General features: G+C 42.4%; 1 protein-coding gene across 4 annotated transcripts in view; it reads left to right on the plus strand.

Annotated features, from left to right (window-relative positions):
• PPP1R13B (protein phosphatase 1 regulatory subunit 13B) overlaps positions 1-22,545 on the plus strand; it is a 131,066-nt gene that overhangs the window by 38,158 nt on the left and 70,363 nt on the right. For all 4 annotated transcript variants that reach the window (XM_030558645.1, XM_030558642.1, XM_030558647.1 and 1 more), the window contains exon 2: positions 3,533-3,680. In XM_030558645.1, coding sequence (XP_030414505.1) covers positions 3,533-3,680 — 148 coding nt within the window. The remainder of the gene's footprint in view (positions 1-3,532; positions 3,681-22,545) is intronic.

A 22,545-nucleotide genomic window follows, 5' to 3' on the forward strand; every position in this document is an offset into this window, starting at 1 on the left:
CTAAAAGCTGGGAAATTTGGCTTCTACTGTTGACACTTCTTTGCAGTTTTGAATCACTTACTGCAGGGGTCGGCAACCTTTCAGAAGTGGTGTGCCGAGTCTTCATTTATTCACGCTAATTTAAGGTTTCGCTTGCCAGTAATACATTTTAAGGTTGTTTTTTAGAAGGTCTTTCTATAAGTCTATATAATATATAACTAACAAAACTATTGTTGTATGTAAAGTAAACTAGGTTTGACACTTCATTTAAAATTAAAATGCAGAGCCCCCAGACCGGTGGCCAGGACCCAGGCAGTGTGAGTGCCACTGAAAATCAGCTCGTGTGCTGCCTTTGGCACGCGTGCCATAGGTTGCCTAGCCCTGACTTATTGTCTCAGTTTCTGGCTACAAAACTATGCAAATATCATCCCCTTTCAGAAAGTTGTGCGAGGTCTGTGAATAGAGATTGTTATGAGTGTAAGTATTGAACTTTTATCCTGGGAAATGTAAGTCTATTTGGATGGATGGTACTCAGTTAATGAAACACAAATATTCTATACCTTCTCACCTTCATTGTTCAATGTGTAGCCCTAGGCCTTTTACCACACAGTGCATACTGTGTAAACCAGGGGTTCTCAAACTGTGGGTCAGGACCCTCAGGGGGTCACAAGATTATTATATGGAGGTGTTGCGAGCTGTCAGCCTCCACCCCAAACCTTGCTTTGCCTCCAGCATTTACAATGGTGTGTGTGTGTGTGTGTGTGTGTGTGTTTGATTTATAAGAAGGGGTCGCACGTAGGCTTGCTATGTGAAAGGGGTCACTAGTACAAAAGTTTGAGAACCACTGATGTAAACCTTGCTCTGTAAACCATTAACTTCCTCAAACTCTTATGGCTCTCATAACTGCAGTAATGTTTCACAAACATTGATTCTTCATAAAACTCCTGTGAGTGGGTGGTGTTATCCTCTTTTACAGACTAAGGGTGCCTAATTTGAGTTACCTAGGACCTGATTTTTCAGAATATTTAGCACTATATAGCACTCTGTATATTCCAGCCCAGCTGCCATTGATTTCAGCTGCAGCCCTAAGTGCTCAGCACTTATGCACATTTGACCTTAGGGCAGTGGTCTCAAAGTCCAAGCCCATGGGCCATTTGCAGCCTGAGAACCTACCCAGTGTGACCTGTGGGGCTCCAGCAGTTTTGGGGTTGGGTCTCTGCCTTGGTCCCACTTGCTGCCCCATGGCACTCTCCTTCCCTGTGCGTCCCTCAGCTGATTTAAAATGGCCAGGCTCTCACCCACCACCAGCAGCACTGCAGAGCTGAGCAGCTTCCTGCAAGTTTTGGTGCAAGCTTGTTCCATGTGGCCGCTGTCCCCTCCCTGCAGCCCCAGGGCAGGGCGGGGCTGTGCCTCCATGCGCTGCCCCTGCCCTAAGTGCCCCTGCAGCCAATGGGAAGCTACGGGCTCAGTGCCTGGGGGCAGCAGCACACCGAGGCCCACCCAACTTGCCTTGGAGCCGCAGGTAAGCGCCACAGCCCCCTGACCCTCTCCCCCCCCTCCCTCCCAGAACCTTTAACCCCACTCTTCCTCCTGCACCCCTACCTCTTGCCCCAGCCCAGAACCTGCACCCAGCGCCCAAACTCCATCCCAGAGCCTGTGCCCCAGACCCCCTCCCCCACTCAAACTTCTTCCCAGAGCCCAACCTTTCACCCCAATCCCCTACCCTAGACCACCTCACCAACCCAAACTCCCTCCCAGAGCCTTAAGCAGGTGGGGGGAAGAGTTTTGGGGGGCACTTTCTGAGTGGCATGAGTGACATTATTGGCCCACTGGGAGGATTTGAGGACTGGTGCTGGCTCTAAGGTAAATTGAGTTTTAGACCCTTGCCCTGGGGACTCTAGTGTGGCACCCATAGAATGAGGAACAAGCAGTGATTGTATCTGAATTTTTATTTTTTTTTTTTTATTTTTTTTTTGGTAAGTGAGTTGATTAGTATCACACAGGAATTCTCTGACCGAGGCAGGGATAGAATCCAGTTCACTGGGACAGTATTCAACTTCCTTAACTGTGAGACCTTCCTTTTTCTTTCCAAAATCATTCACTGCACATCTTTCAACTTCATCAACAAATGAGGCAGGGGGCCCTACAGACAGACTCCTTTAAAACAACCCTGATTCACACCCTGAGCAGATCCATCCAGTGCACTGAAGGAGGCAGGGGACCTGTGGAAAAAGTATCTGATAATTTAATTAAAAACTGTATCTTAATGCATTCACATAGGAAGTGTCACAACAAGCTTACCTAACTTCTGAATGCTTGAAGTTGCAACCTTAATATTTCACTGTGGTTTTGTGTGTCTGTAGCTTCCTAGCTTTTTAAGAAGTGTACTGAAAAAACAAATTCCGTCATGTAACAGCATATTGATGATCACTGTGAATATCAGCAGAGTTGGCATCTTTAGATCCACCAGAGGCGCCCCCAGCTTTGCTTTGCTTCGCCTCCCCTCTGAGGCTACAGCTGCCTCGTGGGAAAAGCGCATCTCTTCCTGATGAACCACCTGAGGTTTTTTTATATGTTCCATGCAGGTTCTGGTGCTGCTGAGAAGGCAGCATCTGCTTTTCCCCAGGGAGATTACTGATGAATCCGGGAAGCTGAGAAGCAGATACTATCTCCCAGGCAGGTTCCAGGGTGGCTAGAGCATATAAAAAGCTCAAGTAGTTTGTCAGAAAGATGCAGATGGCTGCTGTCTCAGGAGGCGAGGCACAGCCTGCGCTGGCTTATTATACCTGCTGCCTATGCTGTCGCTTCTAGGACCTGGCTACACCCTGGCCTGAAGGCAGGAGCCATTACAAGGAAAAGTCCAGCTTCACCTTGTACTCCCTGGTTGGAGTGCATGTGCTCATTTGCTCTGTAGGGATGGCTTGCTAATGGGGGCTGCAAGGGAGTGCATAGAACATGCTCAGTCTCTGTGGGAATGGCATGTATGCAATCTAGTTAGCTTTAGCAGCTGAGAGGCTCAAGTGAGCTTGGTAAGGAGGGAATCTTAGAAGTGGGTTTTTTTCTTTTTAGATATTAGCAGGTTTGCTGGACATGTGCAAACTGGATGTTTTTTGTTCTGGTTTTTCCAAAATGTATAGGTTGGTCAAATTTAGGTGGATTTTCACAGGGATGGCAAAAGCAAATCTGACACCAAAGGCACCCCTAAATTTCAAGTTCCTGGTCCAAAGATTGGGGATGCTAGAATATTTCAAAGAAAAGGTCTTGAGAATCTTTTAATACAGGACAAAAATAGTTTTGTCCTTCACTTTCGGCACCAGCTGAACCATATTGGCTGGAACTTTTATATATATAAAAAAAAAAATACTCCAGCTTGAGGCAGACACCCAGGATAGAAGGTTTCAATCCAAACAGTTCAAGGAATTGAAAATGGGGTCTTTAAATAGGAAGTGTCAGGAAACTTTCATATCAGTTTAAAGGAAGATGGTATAAAACTGGGCTCTATTCCTGTTTGGCATTGTTTTTTAATTATTGTTGTATCACTTTTCTCTTTCAGATGATATTAACTGTGTTCTTGAGCAACAATGAACAGATTTTGACAGAAGTTCCAATTACACCAGAAACAACCTGTCGAGATGTTGTGGAGTTCTGCAAAGAACCTGGCGAAGGAAGTTGCCATCTGGCTGAAGTGTGGCGTGGAAATGGTAAGTGAGTGTTCTTTGGTAACAGATATAAATTTCATATTTTAAGATACAAATGTAGGTTTTATTACTGATTTTTAGTTGTATTTTGCTTTTGCTAGAGAATTTTTGCAGAATAGTAAGACTTCAAAATGTCACAGCTTTAAAGATAAATATAACCCTTGCTAATTTTTTTTCCCTTGTCCCTTCCTAGCTTGGAATATTTTAATAAAATGTACGTGGAATGCAGGTGACAAATAACAAATGTCTCTAAGGTTATGTGAGACTTTTCAGATTTTTAGTCTAAACAGTAATACTGAACATTTTTACTTAAGCAGAAATTTAGTTTTGTAAATTTATTCATTTTGGGCTTGTGATTACCTTGCTTATGTACACACATTCATGCCAGCTCTCACTGAGCTAGCCCATGTATAAATAGCAGTGTAGCTACAATAGCATGGGTGGCGGCATGGTTGACGTGTGCTGAGTACGAACTCGCTTGAGACCAATGGGAAGATAGAGATAGAGATAATATGCGGCACAGCTGAGCTGTGCTGCTGCACTCTATCTTCCTCTTTTCATGGAAGCTTAATTTCTGGTGATAGCCAGTGCTTCTGGCTCTGGGTTGTGATGTCTTGTATCTAATTTTCCATAAAGGGGTGTGTGTGTGTGTGTGTGTGTGTGTGTGTGTGTGTGTGTGTTTCCCCCATGCATGTCCCAGTCTCCTTGTTTAACCTAAATCATGAAATCTCCCTTCCTAACTTCTGTAGCCTTGCTTTGTGATTGGGGAAGACTGAGTGGCATTCTTCAGACATCTGTAGAGCTCTTCCAGAGTAAGCTGTTCACATAATACTAAAGTCCTATTCTCTTTTAATTTCAAGATTCTATAAAGGTGAGAGGTATCTCAGTGTGTCTTCTCCTACCAGATGAGAAACCACATCTAGCATTTGTGTGTGCTCCTTTTATGGACACAGCTCCCATGTTGAGTTACTCACAGGTTGGGTGTGCACAATACTGGGCTTTTAGAAATCCAGCTCCAAGCTTAAGTGTAAATGTACAGTGCAGTATTTCTCCTGTGAGGGGAGTAAAAATGCAAAACTTAAAGTATCTCTATAGTTCTTTATTCACTCCTGTGAATGGCACTGTGAGACCTAATGTGTCTTCCCCTCTTCCCCCACAGCACTGTATGGTATTTGTCTTAATTACCTCATGGCTCTGTGTAGAGTCTACATTCCATTTTGAATTGTGTCCAAGGGCTGGAGTATAAATTTAGTCCAACTCGTCTGTTTATACTAGCCTCAAGCCTCAGCAGGACTCCTAGTAATGTCAGTGGAAGGTTTGCAAAGGATTGGGGGTAGAATATGTCCTTTTAACTTTACTTACTATTGCTAAGTGCATTATTGTCAAATTCATTGTCACTAAGTGGGAAGAGATAATACATTTAGGTCCAATACTCTTCTTGTTTTTCTTTGGGCTTGGCTACACTTGCAAGTTAGTGTGCAATAAAGGAGCCCTGTGTGCACTAGCTAACTCCCTGTCTACACTAGCAAGGCACGTAGAGCGCTCTGACTCCATGGCTAGAACGCTCATGGTACTTCACCTCGGCGAGAGGAATAATGTTTGCTATACCACCTCTGGAGTGCTGCAGTGCCAGTGTGAATGAGGTGTTGCATTACTGCACTCTGGCTTCCAGAAACGTCCCATAATCCCCAGAATTCATGTCCCGTGCAGATTTCTTTCAGGGAAGCAGAGGGAAGCTGCAAGAGCAGTCATGCACCCTTCCCCAGCAGCATGGGCATGTTTCAGGCACCTGGAGAGGTAAATTACTGGGGTGGCAGGGCCATTTGCCTCACATGCATGCATCTGGACCCTCCACGAGCCTCATCCCCTGCGTCTGGAGCCATCCACACCTGACCTGCTACCTACTCTGGGCTGAGCTATTAGTCCTAGCTGGGCTGAAGGTGAGGGAGAAGCACACTTCCCCCCCCCCCGCACGGATTGGTTGGGTCCAGGTCAGACCCACCCCTAGAAACCAACCCTGGCTCCACACCCTCACCTTGCATCCTGCCCCTCTTGCTCCTCAGCCCTGGGTCACTGTACAAGGAGCTGCTCCCCTGTCTGCCCCATACTCTGCACTCAGACCACACCCCTGCTGATCCCTGTGCACTCAAAACCCTATCCTGATGCATCTGGACCACTCCACAAGCCTCCTGCACCCCCACCCAGCTGAGCCTCAGTCAGCTGTACCTGGACCCCATCCCATCAAGACCCACTCCCCCAGCACTTGACTCCTCTGCTGAGCCACCCAGACCTCCCCCCCCCCCCCCCCCGCAACAAGCCCCTATGCAATCAGATTGCTCCACCACATAGAACCCTCTTATCTGGATTTCTCCCCCACTAAGCCCTTCCACACTTGGATTCTGCCAGGATGAGCCTGCCTGCTCACACCTATTGAGCCTGACAAGTTGCCCCTGGTGAGTTGCTTCACTTGCTACTCCGAGGGAATTCTGGGCCAGAAATTAAGAACTCATCTGGACACAGACTCTGGGGGAGGCTCAGCCTTTGCTCTGTGTCAAATTTGGGTGCAGCCTCACCATCGAGTCCATGTGCTGGGGTGGGGCTGAAGAGTGATCTCTCATCTCTGTGAAGCTTGTCACCTATGCTCCCTGCTGCTATGCTGGAGCCTCCACATTTATTTATTGACCAATAAAATTTGCAGAGTTTTAAAATAGTGTGCAGAATTCCCTCCAAGTAATATTGTAATGTATTATCTGTTCGAGAGGTGGTTTGGTGATTCACAGAAGCTCACAATACAGGAGGGGGACATCAATTAGCAGCATGAAAAGCTACTCTTCTACAGAAATTGTTATGCCCCACCTGAAAGAGGAGACCCATCGATACGGCTCTTACAACTCCCTATATCTGGACTGAGAAACCATCATCAGGACTAACTACTCATATTGTTTTTGCTCTTTTCGCCCGGAAGAAGTCTCATGGAAGTCAACCCCACCTATCAGCTGACTTTGTGGCTCAAAGCACATGGCAGGAGGGGGATAAACCCAAAACCAAAGGAATCAAGGATTTCTCTGCTGCTTAGACTTGGGGGTTGGGGCAAAGTGTTTCTAGGCATAAGCAAAAGATAATCAGCTGCTGAGCCTGGGTTAGCTCTCGGACAAATAGAGGTTGCTGAATATAGAAGCCTATATCACGTTTTGGGAAACTGGGCACCAAAATGGCAGATAAAATTCAATGTTGATAAATGCAAAGTAGTTCATGTTGGAAAACATCATTCCAACTATACACATAAAATGACTGGGTATAAACTAGCTGTTAAATTTCAGATCTTGACATTGTTGTGGACAGTTCTCTGAAAACTATACATTCAATGTGCAGCAGCAGTCAAAAAAATGAACAAAAGGTTGGGAATCCTTAAAGGTTTAAATAATAAAACAGAAAACTCATATTGCCTCTGTATAAATCCATGGTACGCCTACATCTTGAATACTGTGTACAGATCAGGTTTCCCCATCTCAAAAAATGTATTGGAATTGCAAAAGGTACAGAGAAGGGCAACAAAAATGATTAGGATATGGAACAGCTTCCATATGAGGAGAGATTAATAAGACTGGGACTTTTCAGCTTGTAAAAGATGACTAAGGGGGAATATGATAGAGGTCTATAAAATCATGACTGTGGTGTGGAGAAGGTAAATAAGCAAGTGTTATTTACTCTTTCTCATAACACAAGAACTAGGGTCACCAAATGCAATGAATAAGCAGCAGGTTTAAAACAAAATAGGAAGTATTCACACAGTGCACAGTCAGCCTGTGGAACTCTGCCAGACAATGTTGTGAAGGTGAACATTGTAACAGGGTTCAAAAAAGAATAAATTCCTGGAGGATAAACGCATGCTAGGTGGTAATCATTTATGGACAGGAATGGTGTCTCTAGCCTTTGTTTGCCAGAAGCTGGGAATGGGCAACAGGAGATGGATCACTTGATTTCCTGTTCTGCTCATTCCCTCTGAGGTACTGGCATTGGCCACTGTTGGAAGACTGGATACTGTGCTAGATATACCTTTGATCTGACCCAGTATGGCTATTCTTATGCTCTTAAACCTAAGACTGTGATTCATTCATGTCTGTCAACTTGTTTTAACCTTGTAAATAACAATCTAATTGCCTTTTTCCTATTTAATAAATCTTCTTATAGTTTACTATAGGATTGGTTACAAGAATTGCCTTTGAGATGTAAAGTGCAGTTTACCTGGAACAAGTGATTTTTGGGATCAGGAGTAACTTGAATATTGCCGTGATTCTTGGTGTAAGGTGCCAACCTGTCCAAAGGAGACATTCAGCTTCGTGGGACAAGATAGACCAGAATACCTAAGAGTACTGTGACTCTCTGTGTTAAGGCTGTTAAAGTGCCTGAGGAGTCCACACTTGATGCCGTTGGTTGGTGAAATTTAAGTTTAGAACTCTGAATCAATTTTGGGTTTGTGCCTCTATTTCGTAACTCTCCCCTGAGGTTAGTGTATGTACTCCTTGTTGCCATTGTCAGGGTCATGGGTATGATGGTCTCAGCTTCACTGTTGCTTGCATTAAATCACCTGGAATGAAAGCGCTTTCATAAGTGAAGTAAAGCTTATCAGAGATCCTTGATTATGACTCTCTGGGTATCTTTTTCCATTATGTTTTCCAGTAAAATGAAACATATAAAAATAAGATATTGGTCAAGTAGAAATGAAGGAAAAGGCTATTGGGACTCATAACAAGACAGAAGGCAGAACATTTTTCACCTGTTTAAGGGAAAAGGAGAACCCATATTTACCTAGTACATGGAATTCCCCTACTTCTGGAGGCCTAGAACAGCCCTATTGTATTAACAAGTAGGAAATTAGGAATGTGCCCTCCACAATATCTCCTCTGAGTCACCCTAATAGGAATTTTACCCTAAGCTTTTTGTCTACTTTCCTACAATAGGACACTCGCGAACTCTGTGCCTTGGAGTTTCCTATTATAAGGGTAGAGAATTAGATTTATGAAATTAACTCAGCCTCTCTAATCCAGGATTAATTATTTTTCTCTCTCACACATGTATCAAACGTTATATGTTTAAAAAAAAAAAAAAAAGTTGGGCTTCTTCGTGTGTATACATTCGTGACAGAATCTCCAGGATACAGCCTCGATCTGGGAAGACCTCTGTGCCTCCTTAACAATCCAGCCTTGGTCGAAGCTCATAAAGCTATGACTGTGACAAGCAGCAAACTCCTCCTGGTCCTGTGATCCCTCAGTCATCAGTAGGTGGAGTCCTACACCCAGCTAAATTAGTTTGAATGCTCCTTGAGCCACTCATGAATCAGAGAGAAGTCCAAGCCAAATCCCTCAGCCCCCAGTTTGGCACTCCGGAAAGTCTTACCCTGCTCAAGATTCCCTTGGACAGTGCAAGCTCATTAGTCACTTCTTCAAAGGAAGGTGGACATGCTCCATAATCTGTGCTGAGATTCCCTGTACTGTTTTAGGTTAAAATATATAAAACAGATTTATGAAGTACAAAGAATAAGTGATTGTAAGTAGCCGGTATAGAGTTCAGAGTTTATCTAACAAAAATAAACTTGCAGCCTGAATTCTCCAGACTAAGCAAGATTTGAGTCAAACAATCTCTAGTCCTGACAGATGTTTATTGGCAGCTCAGTTCTCAACACACAGGCTGGATTCTCTGGTCCCAGGCTGGGAAGTCTCCTCTGTTCAAAGTCTTTTGTCTTCCAGATGATCTTCCAGGTATTGAGATGTGGGAGGAAAGAAGCCAAGTGACTATGTCACTGTCCCTCTTTTTTATAATTTCTTCCATTTGCTAAGAAGATCCTGGCTGTGACACTGGGGGTCAGGCAGTCCTCATTGCATATGTGCCCTCTCCAAGGAGCCTGTGGGAGAGTGGATTCATGTCCGGCCTGGCTACCTGTCTGGCCAGTGATAGTTGCTCCTTTGTCCTTACTGAAAGGCCAGCTGTGGGCATCTCCCAACCTCACAACATTTTTCAGTAACGCACACAGTAATACTTCGTAATGTCACATACAATGATAGTATATACAATTCAACAGGATATTAAGGTTCAGCAGATCAAGACTTTAAAATGGTACCTCACAAAACGTGCGTTGTACAAAACATGACAGTGGTGAATATGGGGGTTCAAGGGTGTTACTTTGAGGTACAGATTCACAGCATTATGGCACAAATACAATCTTTTGAGACTCTAGATATGAAGGGCTAATAAATCTGTACTGAGCATATGCAAACTGAGAATTTTTTTCAAAGGTTTGTAATTTGGGATATTTTCAGAGGAAGGCAAATCCCTCACACACAAGCCACACTGCTTCCAAATATAAAGTGCCTTCCTCAAACCATAGGCATGCAAAAGTGTGTCTTTCTGAATTTAACAACATGGGAAAACAATATACTCTTTGATTAGTGTCCTTAGGGGTGCTCCATGTCGGGATGTGTATGTGCCTGTGCACTCTTGTTTGGAGATTTTCGTCAGAAGTGTTTCTTGATCCATGCCTGTGGCTTAAATTCCCTTGTGCTCCAATGGGAGGGGACTCACTGCCACTCATGTTCCTTCACAACAGTCTACAGCCTGAAACAGACTGCTCTTTCTGCTCGCTATATCTTCTAAGCAGTAAAGGAGATAGTGGGTTCCTCCTTCATCTTTGTTCCTTGTTATAAGATGGATCAAGGATAAATGAACAAAGAACGGGGGGAGGGGGAATTGAGAAACATGCACAAAGAGCTTCCATCTGGCTTCTCTATAGAGAAGCATGGGACCTGAAGAGGAAGTTTCTGCTCAAGAGATGACTAAGAAGTGCTTTTTTCTTCAGAGCATTTTGACCTGAGGGTAAAAAAGGTAGTTTCCACCTTTAGAAATATGAGAGAGAGAGAGAGATCTATTGAGACTTAAAAAGAAATGTTTTCTGAGAATCAACCTTTAATCCCATTAATTGAGCCAAATTTGGAAATCTGGTAGATTTTATTTTAAAAAAAAAACCACAAAACTTATAAGCAGCATTTTTAAAATAACCAATTAGTTACATAAGTAATTAAAATATATCTATATAAAGAGGCACACAGACCTTTTCAAAGCTAATAAACTGAAAGTTAAGCTTTCACAGTTCTTGATGAGTCTACAACCCATCTACCAACAATCCTTTTATGTTGTATCTTTTTAAACTTTAACTTCCTTATTTCAGTGTGGTGAAGTTCAAGTAAATTTTTGATTAAGTCCCTCCCTTTCCCTGTCCTTTCCCCCCCTCCAGACTTACTTCCTTAACTCTTGTTTAAATAATCTGAAACTTTGGGAAGGGAAAATGTTTTGACTCTCTCATGTTATCTGTGTTATGGTCATTATGGTTACTGTGACATGAGAACAAATGCATTCTCCTTCTAAAATTGAGAGCGTCTCTGACATTTCCTATTCAGATGGTCCTAAGAAATATAAGGTTAAAAGACCATTCCTGAATCAGTCTTTCCTAAGTGCCATCAATTGATTTTTACTTACAGCCACCCCTCCCAAACAAACAAAAAAAAAAACCCCACCAACCTCAGTAATAATGGGGGATTTCAGTTATCCCTATATTAACTGGGTACGTCACCTCAAGATAGGATACAGAGATAAAGTTTCTTGACACCATCAATGACTTTCTTGGAGCAGCTAGGCCTGGAACTCACAAGAGGAGAGGCAATTCTTGATTTAGTCCTATGTGGAGTCCAGGATCTGGCCCAAGAGGTGTATATAGTGGAACCATTTGTTAATAGCTGTCATAATATAATTAAATTTAACATCCTTGGTGCAGGGAACACCAAAGAAGCCCACCACAATAGCATTTAAGAGGACTGCACAAAAATGAGGAAACAGAAGTTAAAAGGTATAACCACAAAAGTGAAATGCCTGCAAACAGCATGGAAACTTTAAAAAATACCATATTTGAGGCTCAAATTAAGTATATACCCCAAATTAAAAAAACATAGGGGACCAAAAAAGTGCCACCAAAGTAAAGTGTTTAGAGGCAAAAAGGCATCCTTTGAAAGTTAAATCCTACTGAAGAAAATAGAAAGGAGCCTAAACACAAATCAAGTGTAAAAGTATAATTAGGCAGGCTGAAAAAAAATTTGAAGAGCAACTAGCCAAAGACTCAAAAAATAACAGCAAAAAATTTAAGAACATCAGAAGCAGGAAGCCTCCTGAACAATCAGTGGGGTCACTCGACGATCAAGATGCTAAAGGAGCACTCAAGGAAAATAAGGCTGTTGCTGAGAAGCTAAATTAATTCTTTGCATCAGTCTTCACTGCAGAGGATGTGAGGGAGATTTCTACCCCTGAACTATTCTTTTTAGGTGACATATCCGAGGAACTGTCCAACATTGAGGTATCATTAGAGAAGGTTTTGGAACAAATTGATCAATAAGTCATCAGGACCAGATGATATTCATCCAAGAGTTCTGAAGGAACTCAAATATGAAATTGCAGAACTACTGACTGTGGTATGTAACCTATCATTTAAATTAGCTTATATACCAGATAACTGTAGGATAGCTAATGTGATGCCAATTTTTAAAAAAGACTCCAGAGGCAATCCCAGCAATTCCAGGGCTGCTACGCCTAACTTCAGTACAAGGCAAATTCGTTGAATTTATGTTAAACAACAGAATTATCAGACACATAGATGAACATGATTTGCTGAGGAAGAGTCAACATGGCTTTTGTAAAGGGAATTTGTCTCACCAATGTATTAGAATTCTTTGAGGGGGTCAACAAACATGGACAAGGGCGATCCATTGGATAGAGGATACTGGGACTTTCATAAAGCCTTTGACAAGGTCCCTTACCAAAGGCTCTTAATCAAAGTAAGCAGTCATGGGATAAGAGGGAAGGTCTTTTCTTGGATCAGTAATTATTTAAAATACAAGAAACAAAAGGTAAGAATAAACAGTTGGTTTTCAGAAATGGAGAGAGGTAAATAGTGGTTTCTCTCAGAGGGTCTGTCCTGGCACCAGTGCTGTTCAACATATTCAGAAGTGATCTAGAAAAAGAGGTAAACAGTGATGTCAGAATTTGCAGATGGTACAAAATTATTCGTTATAGTTAAGTCCAAAGCAGACTGCGAAGAGTTGGGATCTCACAAAACTGGATGACTGGGCAAGAAACTGACAGATGAAATTCAGTGTTGATAAATAGAAACTAATGTGCATTGGACAACATAATCCTAACTATACATATAAAATGATGAGAGTCTAAATTAGCTGTTACCGCTCAAGAAAGAGATCTTACAATTGTGGATAGTTGAGCTGCTGTTTTCGGACAATGTGCAATGGCACTCAAAAAAGCTAACAATGTTAGGAACCATTAGGAAAGGGATAGATAAGACAGAAAATATAATGCCTCTGTAGAAATTCATGGTATGCTCATCTCTCGAATACTGTGTGCAATTTTAGTCACCCCATCTCAAAAAAGATTTGTTAGAATTGGAAAAGGTACAGAGAAGGGCAACAGAAATTATATGGGCGTATGGAATAGTTTCCATATGCGGAAGATTAAAAAGATTGTCTCTTTTCAGTTTGGAAAAGAGATGACTAAGGGGGGAATATGGTAGAGGTCTATAAAATCTTGACTGGTGTGGAGAAAGCGAATAAGGGAATGTTATTTACTCATAACACAAGAACTAGGGGTCATCTAACGAAATGAATAGGCAGCAGCTTTAAAACAAAAAAGGAAGTACTACTTCATAAATGCACAGTCAACCTGTGAAACTGATTGACAGGTGATGTTGTAAAGGCCAAAACTATAACAGGCATATAAAAAGAACTAGATACGCTCATGGAGGATAGGTGCATCAATAGCTATTAGCCAGGATGGGCAGGGATGCAACACAGTATTCTGAGTGTCCCTAGCCCCTGTTTGCCAGAAGCTGGGAGCGAACCACGGGGGATGGATCATTTGATGATTGCCTGTTCTGTTCATACCTTCTGAAGCACCTGGCGTTGGCCATTTTCAGAAGGGCTGGATCAACCATTGGTCTGACCCCATATGATTTTTCTTATGACCTAGTTATAGATACATGCAATTATGATGCTATTTCAGGGTATATGATTCCCACTATCGTAGTCACAGGCATTCTTTTCCATGCCTTAGGGGACGCAATGATTAAAAACAAGCACAAGCATCACAAGTTTTAACCATGTCTGATTTATTATTAAAGACAAGAAATCATTAAACAAAACACAAATGATAGAACACAACTGATAAACTGGTTATTTCTATTACAATCTCTTCTGTCTGCCTCTATGTGTAGAACCTTAACAGTGATTACACCTTTGAGAGTAGACTACATATGAGGATGTTCTTCGTTTGGGAAATGAAGTCCGAAATATATAGTTTCTCAAAATATTGTGACTTCAGTCTCAATCTTATTAGATACTTAAAACCTTTATGTATGGGCAAAATAATTTGTTTTAGGGTAGGTGAAACCTGTCTTGTTGTTAATAATAATCAGCCAGTTTGTAAATTGGGGAAAACAGATAATTGTAACTAAATCCTATGAAATCAAATAAACTATTTAAATCAGTTACTTAGAAGGAGCCATTTAAGGAGCTGTCTTGAGACAGGCTAATGAACCAATATTAAGAATCTTAAATCCAGTTAAATCCCACTATTTCTCTGTTTACCACTGTTTAGTCCCTGTCGCCTCTTCAGGAGTATATGGTCTAACCATCTGATGATCAACAGGACAAGCTGTTAATATTTTAAGTTACAGTTACATTTCAGTATTCCAGTAAAATCATTACAAGAGTTTGTAAATCTAATCCCTTGGCTGGGTCTTAGTTAACTTTCTCTCACCAATCCATATTGAAGTCTTGGGGAGGTTTTCCTTGGGTTGGTTACTTTGAGTCTTTTGTGTTTTTCTTAGCTTTCTATGATAGTTTATTTGTACAGATAGACAGGATGAGTTGTGGACTGCTTGTTGTTGAAGCAGAGTAGCAGAGGGGTGAGTGTATATGGGGCACTCAGGTCAGTTTTCCTCCTACTTTGATTCAATTATAGGAAAACAAGCATCTGTCAGTCTTATTTAGATTGAAGTTAGCTGCTATCACTCTTTCTTTGACTTCATGCCTGGGGTGGGGTGGGGGTTGGCTTAGTTGTTATCTTCAGTTTCTGAATATGCAGTCTCTTTAATGGATATACAACATTTCTACTTGTTTTTGTACTTCTGGCAGGAGATTCTCAGAATATCTTTAAAGTTAATTTTAACTCTTTTATTTAGTCCATTTTCTGAAATACTTTTTATTAGCATATGACACGTAATGAAATTGTTTTAAAAAGTCAATAAACTCCTGTAGGTATATGCAAGTTTTCAGTTTTCAAAACCATCTTTTAAAGTTAAACAGTTCTTAAAACCTTTAGCTTAAAGAGTTATTAAAGAAATTGTTAATTCTTTATAACAATTTTAGAAGAGATGGTTCTTGTCTTCCTGAGTTAGGTGAGGGAGTTGTTTGAGCACTGCCAGTAATTAATAATTAATTCATTGTTAATATAAATATTCTATATTCAGATGGCTTCTTATATTGATAATCTCTTTAAGAAGGTAATTAAATTTGAGGTTGGTACATAAGGCATTTTATCATTTACATAGCAATGGTATTAGGAGCTTTGCATTTAGCTGTTTGCAAGTGTGCATTTCTCAAAGGTTTTTGCCATCTGTAGCTTCATAGATTCCAAGGCCAGACGGGACCATTGTGATCTAGTCTGATCTCCTGTACAACAAAAGACATAGGATGTAGGAATTATTATTTTAGGGAAGTTCTATGTTTTGGAAAAACATCCAATCTTGATTTAAAAATTGGCAGTGATGGAGAATCCCCTATGACCCTGGAAAATTTTTCCAATGGCCTAATTACTAAGGCTACATTTAGTCATGGGTATTTGTAATAAAAGTCATGGACAAGTCATGGGCAGTAAACAAAAATGCATGGCATGTGACCCGTCCTTTTACTATATACTCCTAACTAAAACTTGGGCTGGAGGTCCCCGGGTCTGGGGTGCTGCAGGTGCTAGGAGGATGGCCTTGCTGGTCCTGGGGGGGGAGGCAGACGGTGGCATGTGGTCTGGGATCCCCTCTGGTGCTAGTGCACACGGTCATGCACAGGACCCATGCTGGGGGAGGGGCAGGCAGCAGTGCCTGACTCGGGATGGTGCTGTGCGGCCTGGGACCCCTGCTAGTGCTTGGATGGGGAGGATGAGTGGCAGCAGCGCGCGGCCTGGGACCCCTGCAGGTGCTGGTGGGGGAGGGTGGGCGGGCAGCGGCAGCACATGGCCCAGGTGTGACGTTCTCCTGGTGTTATCCGGACTGGTGCTCTGCTAGGTCACTCTAATCCTTGACTCTGGGAGTCAGCCTTACCCTTGTCTGCTTTGAGAACGCCCCACTCCTGGGCTGTTCACAGACAGCCTCTGGCATGTAAGCTGCTTCTTGGATTGTGCAACCAAATGACACTAGCCAATATCTCTGGCCCCAGACACAACCTTAGGAATCTCTGTCGTGCAGTGTCCAGTTATGCCCACTGGATGCTGCAGGCTTATATGAGTTTGTCACTTCAACAAAGAAATTGGTATGTACCATGCTTGTTATCCCAAGGGGAGTCTCTGACACACTTCAAACCAAACGCACTGCTTCAGGTAGAAAAAACAAACACATATATTGGCTACAGAGATAAATTTTAAGTGATATTAAGTGAGAGGCAAAAAGTCAGAGTGGTTACCAAAATAAAATATAAGCACACAGTCTAAACTATCAGCCCTATTAGACTGGACAACATCTGGATTAGGCAGTTTTTCTCACCCCACTGGATACTGTAGTCCTTTATATAAAGGTTTGTTCCTTAAATCTGGGCCAATCTCCCCTGTTGGAGTCTTGTCTTCTTCTCAGTGTCTTAGTTGCTTGCAGCGAAGGTGGGGGCAGGAGAAGGGCCCAGTATGTGTCCACTCTGTCTATCTGTTTTATACCCTCAGTCCACGTGCATGGGGAGCACAAGTCCAGGCATGTCTGGTGGGCATTGCTGAGTCTCTCCAAGCAAGGTTGAGCAATTCTCCTGGTATGGCCTCTTGCAGGGCGAGTCATTGCATTGTAGCGCCCATGCTAGACAATGGCTGTTGATGGGTTGTTTGATACCCCACCTGGGCATTGGTTACTTTCCTTGCTGTTGCCTCTGGGGAGCTAATATGTAGCTGATTCCCCAACTTACAGCATGTTTTAGTGAACACCATACAACACAGTTCTCATAACCAGGGCCAACTTTAGGAACTGCGGGGCCCAATTCAAATACCTGATGGCGGTCCGGGTCTTCGATGGCACTTCAGCGGCGGGAAGTCCTTCCTGCACTCCGGGTCTTCTGTGGACCCCCGCCGCTGAAATGCCTCCAAAGACTCAGAGTGAGTGAAGGACTCCCGTGCTGCCGAAGACCTGGACTACCGCCCGCTGGGTGAGTAAAAAAAATTAAAAAGGCACCTAAGGCCTGGGGCCCAATTCCAGGGAATCGGGGAAATCGGCCTAAAGCCAGCCCTGCTCATAACTTCATATGCATTAATGATATGCATATATGGATAGAGAAATGACTTTCAGCAGATCATAACCTGATACCTTACAAGGCATACTTTATATGTAAGATCACAATTATATGAAAATAAATAGGGGGTTACGGGACCCCTGCTGGTTCTGCAGGGTCGGGAAGGTGTGGGTTGGCAGGGCTGGCAGGCTCCTTATCTGTCTCCGACCGGCTTGTCCCTGCAGCTCATAGGGGAAGGGTGGTCGGGGGACTCCATGTGCTGCTCCCACCACAAGTGCCAGCTCTGCAGCTCCCATTGGCCAGGAACCATAGTCAAAGGGGGCGGCAGCTGTGGACGCGGGCAGCACGTGGAGCCTTCTGGCCCCTCCGCCTAGGAGCTGCAGAGACATGCCGGTGGGAACCAGGGAGAACTCCCCACCCCCCCGTAAGCGCTGCCCTGCACCCCAGCCCTGAGCCCCCTCCCACACACCCAAACTGCTGCTGCTGGCCCAGGGGCTGCCCAGCTCAGGCAGCCCCTGAGCCAGCACCAGCCACTGCAGAAGTCATAGATATCATGGAAAGTCACGGAATCCATTACTTCTATGACCTCCATGACAGACACGCAGCCTTACTAATTACTCTCACCATTAATTTACACCTTATTTCCAGTTTGAATTTGTCCACCTTCAACTTCCAGCCATTGGATCATTTTACACCTTTCTCTGCTGGATTGAAATTTATAATATTTATTAGTGGACTCTTCAGTGCTTAAGAAATGAACAAAGTTTGAAACATTTCCAACTACATATTTTTTTCCTAGAGGCTTTTAAAGACAGAAGCAGATATTTCTAGAGTAATAAAAATCATTCTGGCTAGGATATTTTGAAAATTGTTTGTGTGGATTTACTTAGAAGTTTTTTGTGGACGAGTGAAAAAACCCAATTAACACCTAGATTTATTGCTCTGGAAATACAACCCCACATTCCTTTTCACAATTAGGTCTTTTCCTAATGCTTTACATGGTTTGTTTTCTTGAGATAAGGATTACATTTGTACCAAACTGGTATTTATACTGGGAGAGGTGTCCGGTCTAGATAAGACATGTTTAGGGACAATAAACACGGGTTTATGGCCAAAGAGGGCTATCTTCCTGACATCTTGTTTGTCTTTTGGTGAGAGAGAACAGAAATTTCCTGCAGTTTCTTTAACCAGACCAAACATTTAATAACACAACTAACTAAAATATAGACAGGTATTGTACACTTTGTCTAAATGGCTTTATTGATCTGAATTATTCAGGTTTGAGTATTTTAAACTAAACTTTGGGTGTGCTTGTCTCAGATTGTATGAGTAAATACCCAGAGATAAATGTTTCTTGGATAACCTTTTCTCTGAGATTGAAGTTCCTTTTTACTTTCAATGGAGGGAAGTTTAAAAAGAAAAGACTCAGACTCCTACTGCTTTGAAGACAACAGGAAAGACATTAGACTTTGAAGACTATCTTTTGATAAAATATTCATTACAATTACCTAATCAGGTAAATGTGCTTTAATTTCCTTTTCTCTTTATTGCCAGGAAGTGTCCAGACAAAACACTAAAATGAAAATAACCTGAATCCCCTGTTTCATCAGGCTAATGTTCTCACAAGAGCCATCACATCCTGGCTGCTGCATAAGACTCCAGATGGCCTTTGGAAGTGGTCTGAGTACTAGGCTGAAAAAGTAGGGAAGGGGATGGAGGACACCATTCCTCAGGGAAGAGTGAAGTTACCTCTCATCGAAAATTACTGAAACATTTCTTGTCAGAAAAATAAAAGTTAAAAACCAAAAAAAGTAGGGCTGGTCTACATAAGGAAGCTTATCAGCTTAAATTTATAGCATTATATTGGTATAAGATTATACTGATAAACTTCTCACTGTTAGACACCTCTTATTTTGATTTACCTGATTTTTGTTTGTTTGTTTTGTTTAATAAATAAATTGTATCTTAAAATTAGGTTTTAAAATACAGTGCCTTTTCTGATGACTTGAATGGAGTATGAGATACTTCTTTCTTAATTTATCTTATATTCCTGCCTATTAGTAGAAAAGTGGCACTCTTCATAGGTTTTCTAACTTGTGCAGTACTATTTAAACACTGGTATAAGTATAATTCTGAAAGATTTTTAAAAAATGATTTTTAGAAATTTGGAAATAACATTAAAATTCTTGCAAGATTAATTATATATTGCTTATTCTTCTGCTAGTAAGTTTGATATTTCTGAAATAAACACCTTGTTGAAAATTTTGAGAAATGGTGTGTGTGTGTGTGTGTGTGTGTGTGTGTGTGTGTGTGTGTGTGAGATTTAATTGTAATACTGCAGAAAATTTAGTCTTGATTTTACTCCTGGATTTGTTGATTACTGCCATCTTGTACCAGTTTCTGCTGTATTAGTGACTATTGTGTAATATACTCTCTTAGAGTGATAGCACATAACTAAATTCTTAGGGGTGAATTATCATTATGCATGTGTATTATACATGACTTTAGTCTAGTGGACTTCATTGGAAGTCTTACGGTTCAGACTGAGTATGATGCTTTCATAACAGGCACAGAAAACCCAATTGGCAAAGGAAAGCAGAGTTGAAAGGCTTAACTATCTGAAAAGGGTGTAGGTGAGGGAAAATTCCTGGCAAAATTTAAATGTCACCATGCCTCAATAGGTCACAACTGAGAATACCAAATTCAGGACAAACTGCTGAGAAATAGGGCAGAGACAGCCCAAAACTGGTGGTTATTCTTCCATAAGATATACCAACCCAGCAACAAAATGTCTGTCTCACCACCCTGGCTAACAAAAAATCAGAAATACAGCCTCCTTAGGTATTCCAGTCCTGGATTCAACATCCGGACACTAGACTTAATGGTGAGTGGTTATTTAAAACCAATTTTATCAATCAAAGATTTCTTCTGATCCCAACGGACCAACCACATACCCAGGTCAATATGTAACTCAGCTTTTACCCAATAATCTTGCGGTTGCCAATCTTTAAATATGTAATATCTAAAGGTTTATTTATCAGAGAAAAGAAAGAGGTGAGAGTTTAAATTGGTTAAAGGAATCAAATACATACAATAATTGCAAAGTTCTTGGATCAGGTTTCAAGTTGTGATGGCGTAAACTGCTGGCTTGTTAAGTTTCTGGTTGTTTCCAAATGAGTGGAAGGTCCTTAGTCCCTTGGTTAGAATGCTCCCATTAGTATAAATCCATAATCCAGAGATTAGAGCAGGGAAAAGGCAAAATGGAGATGTTTCCAGGACTTTTTATAGCTTCTCCTGTGTTGAGAGAAACTAGTTGTTCCAGGCAGAGCCCTCAGCAGAGTTTCTGGAAAAGTACAGGCACACAAGATGGAGTTCAGCACCATATAATCTAGTTACATGCCCTTGCATGCTTCGATGAGTCATAACAGGGGCCTTATCCATATTCTAGCAAAAATGCTCTCAGGAAAGTCCATCAGGTGTGGATAAGCTTCTTTCATGGCCTATTGTGTTCGTTGATGGGATGTCGATCTAAGTATTCCCTTCACAATGTGCTGGCTAGACTGGATGCAAATACCTTGTGAGTGTTATCCAGGGGCAAACACGTTTGAAATAGTTATACAGCCAAATTTTATAATTTCCGATACAAAAATGATGCATGAATACAAATAGGATAATCACATTTAGCACACCATAACTTTTTCATTGACACCTAACATAACATATGTCTGTTACAGCTATCCCCTAATCCATTTTGTTTCTTACAGCTGTCCCCAGACTCCATTTTGTTTTCTGTTCTCCTGTGGCCGCCCTTCCCTGGCTGTTAAGTTGTTTACCAGGGCCACTGCCCTTCTCAAAGGGAGGGCCCCTTAAGTTGTTTGAGAAGGGCAATGGCTCTTGTTAAAGGGATGGCCACTTGTGCAGCGTGCTAAGTGGGACCACTGCCCTGTTCAAAGGGTTAGTCCTGTTATCACCTCGTTGAGCCTGGGCTTGGTGTAGGGTAGGCAATGTCCAGAGCTGCAAGACCTAATGTGTTTTTAAGATCGTGGGCATGAGTCATACGCCTCATGTGCTCTTGAGTCACCTATTGGACAGGACTATGTCCAGGCATGTCTCTGGGCTTACCTTCAGTTTTTTCCCTGTACCCCCTCCCCTGTGACAGAGGGAACCTATCAGGATTACTGGCAGGAAACTGCCCAAGTTTGCCTTTAAAACCAGACATTTTTGAAACACACCTCAGAAAGGTTCCTGCATTGCTGCCTGGTCTGATCAGCCTGGGGTTCTGGGGGGTCCTTTCTCTGCTCTCGTTTTATTTTTGAGCGTACCCCCGTTTTTTGAACGCCCCCTCCCACAAAGAACGAATTGCTATCTGAGAGATCTCCTGATTATTGAGACTGTACCGAGCCCTCCTTGCCTCTTCTGATGTTGCTGCTGCTTCTGCCTTTGCTGCTGCCTTGGGGACTGGTAAGAATCCCTCTGTAAAACTTTCTATACTTTTATTTTATTATTTTAGCTGCTGGCTCTGTTTCCCCAGCACACAGACTCAAGCTAAACCTTGGTCTGTGTCTTAAAACCTCTCTTAAACTCCAGGGCTCTTTGCCGCTAAAAATAAGTTTGTGCCGCTGCTAAGCTCTGCTCCTGTGGGCTTTGCCTTGGGGCTCTCTGCTTTCAGCTGCATCCACCACTGTAGGCACCATCCCTTGTCTTCCTTGGGAGCTGGGTCCTGGACACATACCACTCTGCCCTCTGTAACCTCCCCATAGCATAAGGTGCACCATAGGTCTTGGTTTTTTTTAGTTTAATAAGTCATAGTTTGTTAAGATTGTAGAGCTTGTAAGTTTCAACTGCCTTGTTATAGTTTGCTGTTTTGTTGCTCCGTATAGTTGCTTGTTATAGCTTTGCTTAGAATTGTGATATTCGTTGTTTTGCCTAGTCGTCGGTTAAGATAGATAAGGTTTTTTGCTGCTTAAATTCGCCTTCCTGCTGTCCCGATTTCTCCCTGAACTTTCCCGTGCTGTTTTTCCCCCGCTCCAATCTCCCCCTCTGTGTGCTCCTCCGTGTCTCCCTGCTATAACCCTTTGCTGCTTTTCCCCCGCATCTGCACTCCCTCCGAACTTCCCAACTCCTTGCTGCTTCCCCCCCTGTGTCTGCATCGCCCTCCGAACTTCCCAAACCCTTTGCTGCTTCTCCCCCGTGAAACTTCCCAAACCCTTTGCTGTTTTTAAACCTCTCTCTAGCCCTTCTTTACACTTCTCCGCAGCCCCTCCCCTACCGAAGATCACCAT

This window comes from Gopherus evgoodei, chromosome 4, assembly GCF_007399415.2.
Source record: "Gopherus evgoodei ecotype Sinaloan lineage chromosome 4, rGopEvg1_v1.p, whole genome shotgun sequence".
NCBI lineage: Eukaryota > Metazoa > Chordata > Testudines > Testudinidae > Gopherus > Gopherus evgoodei.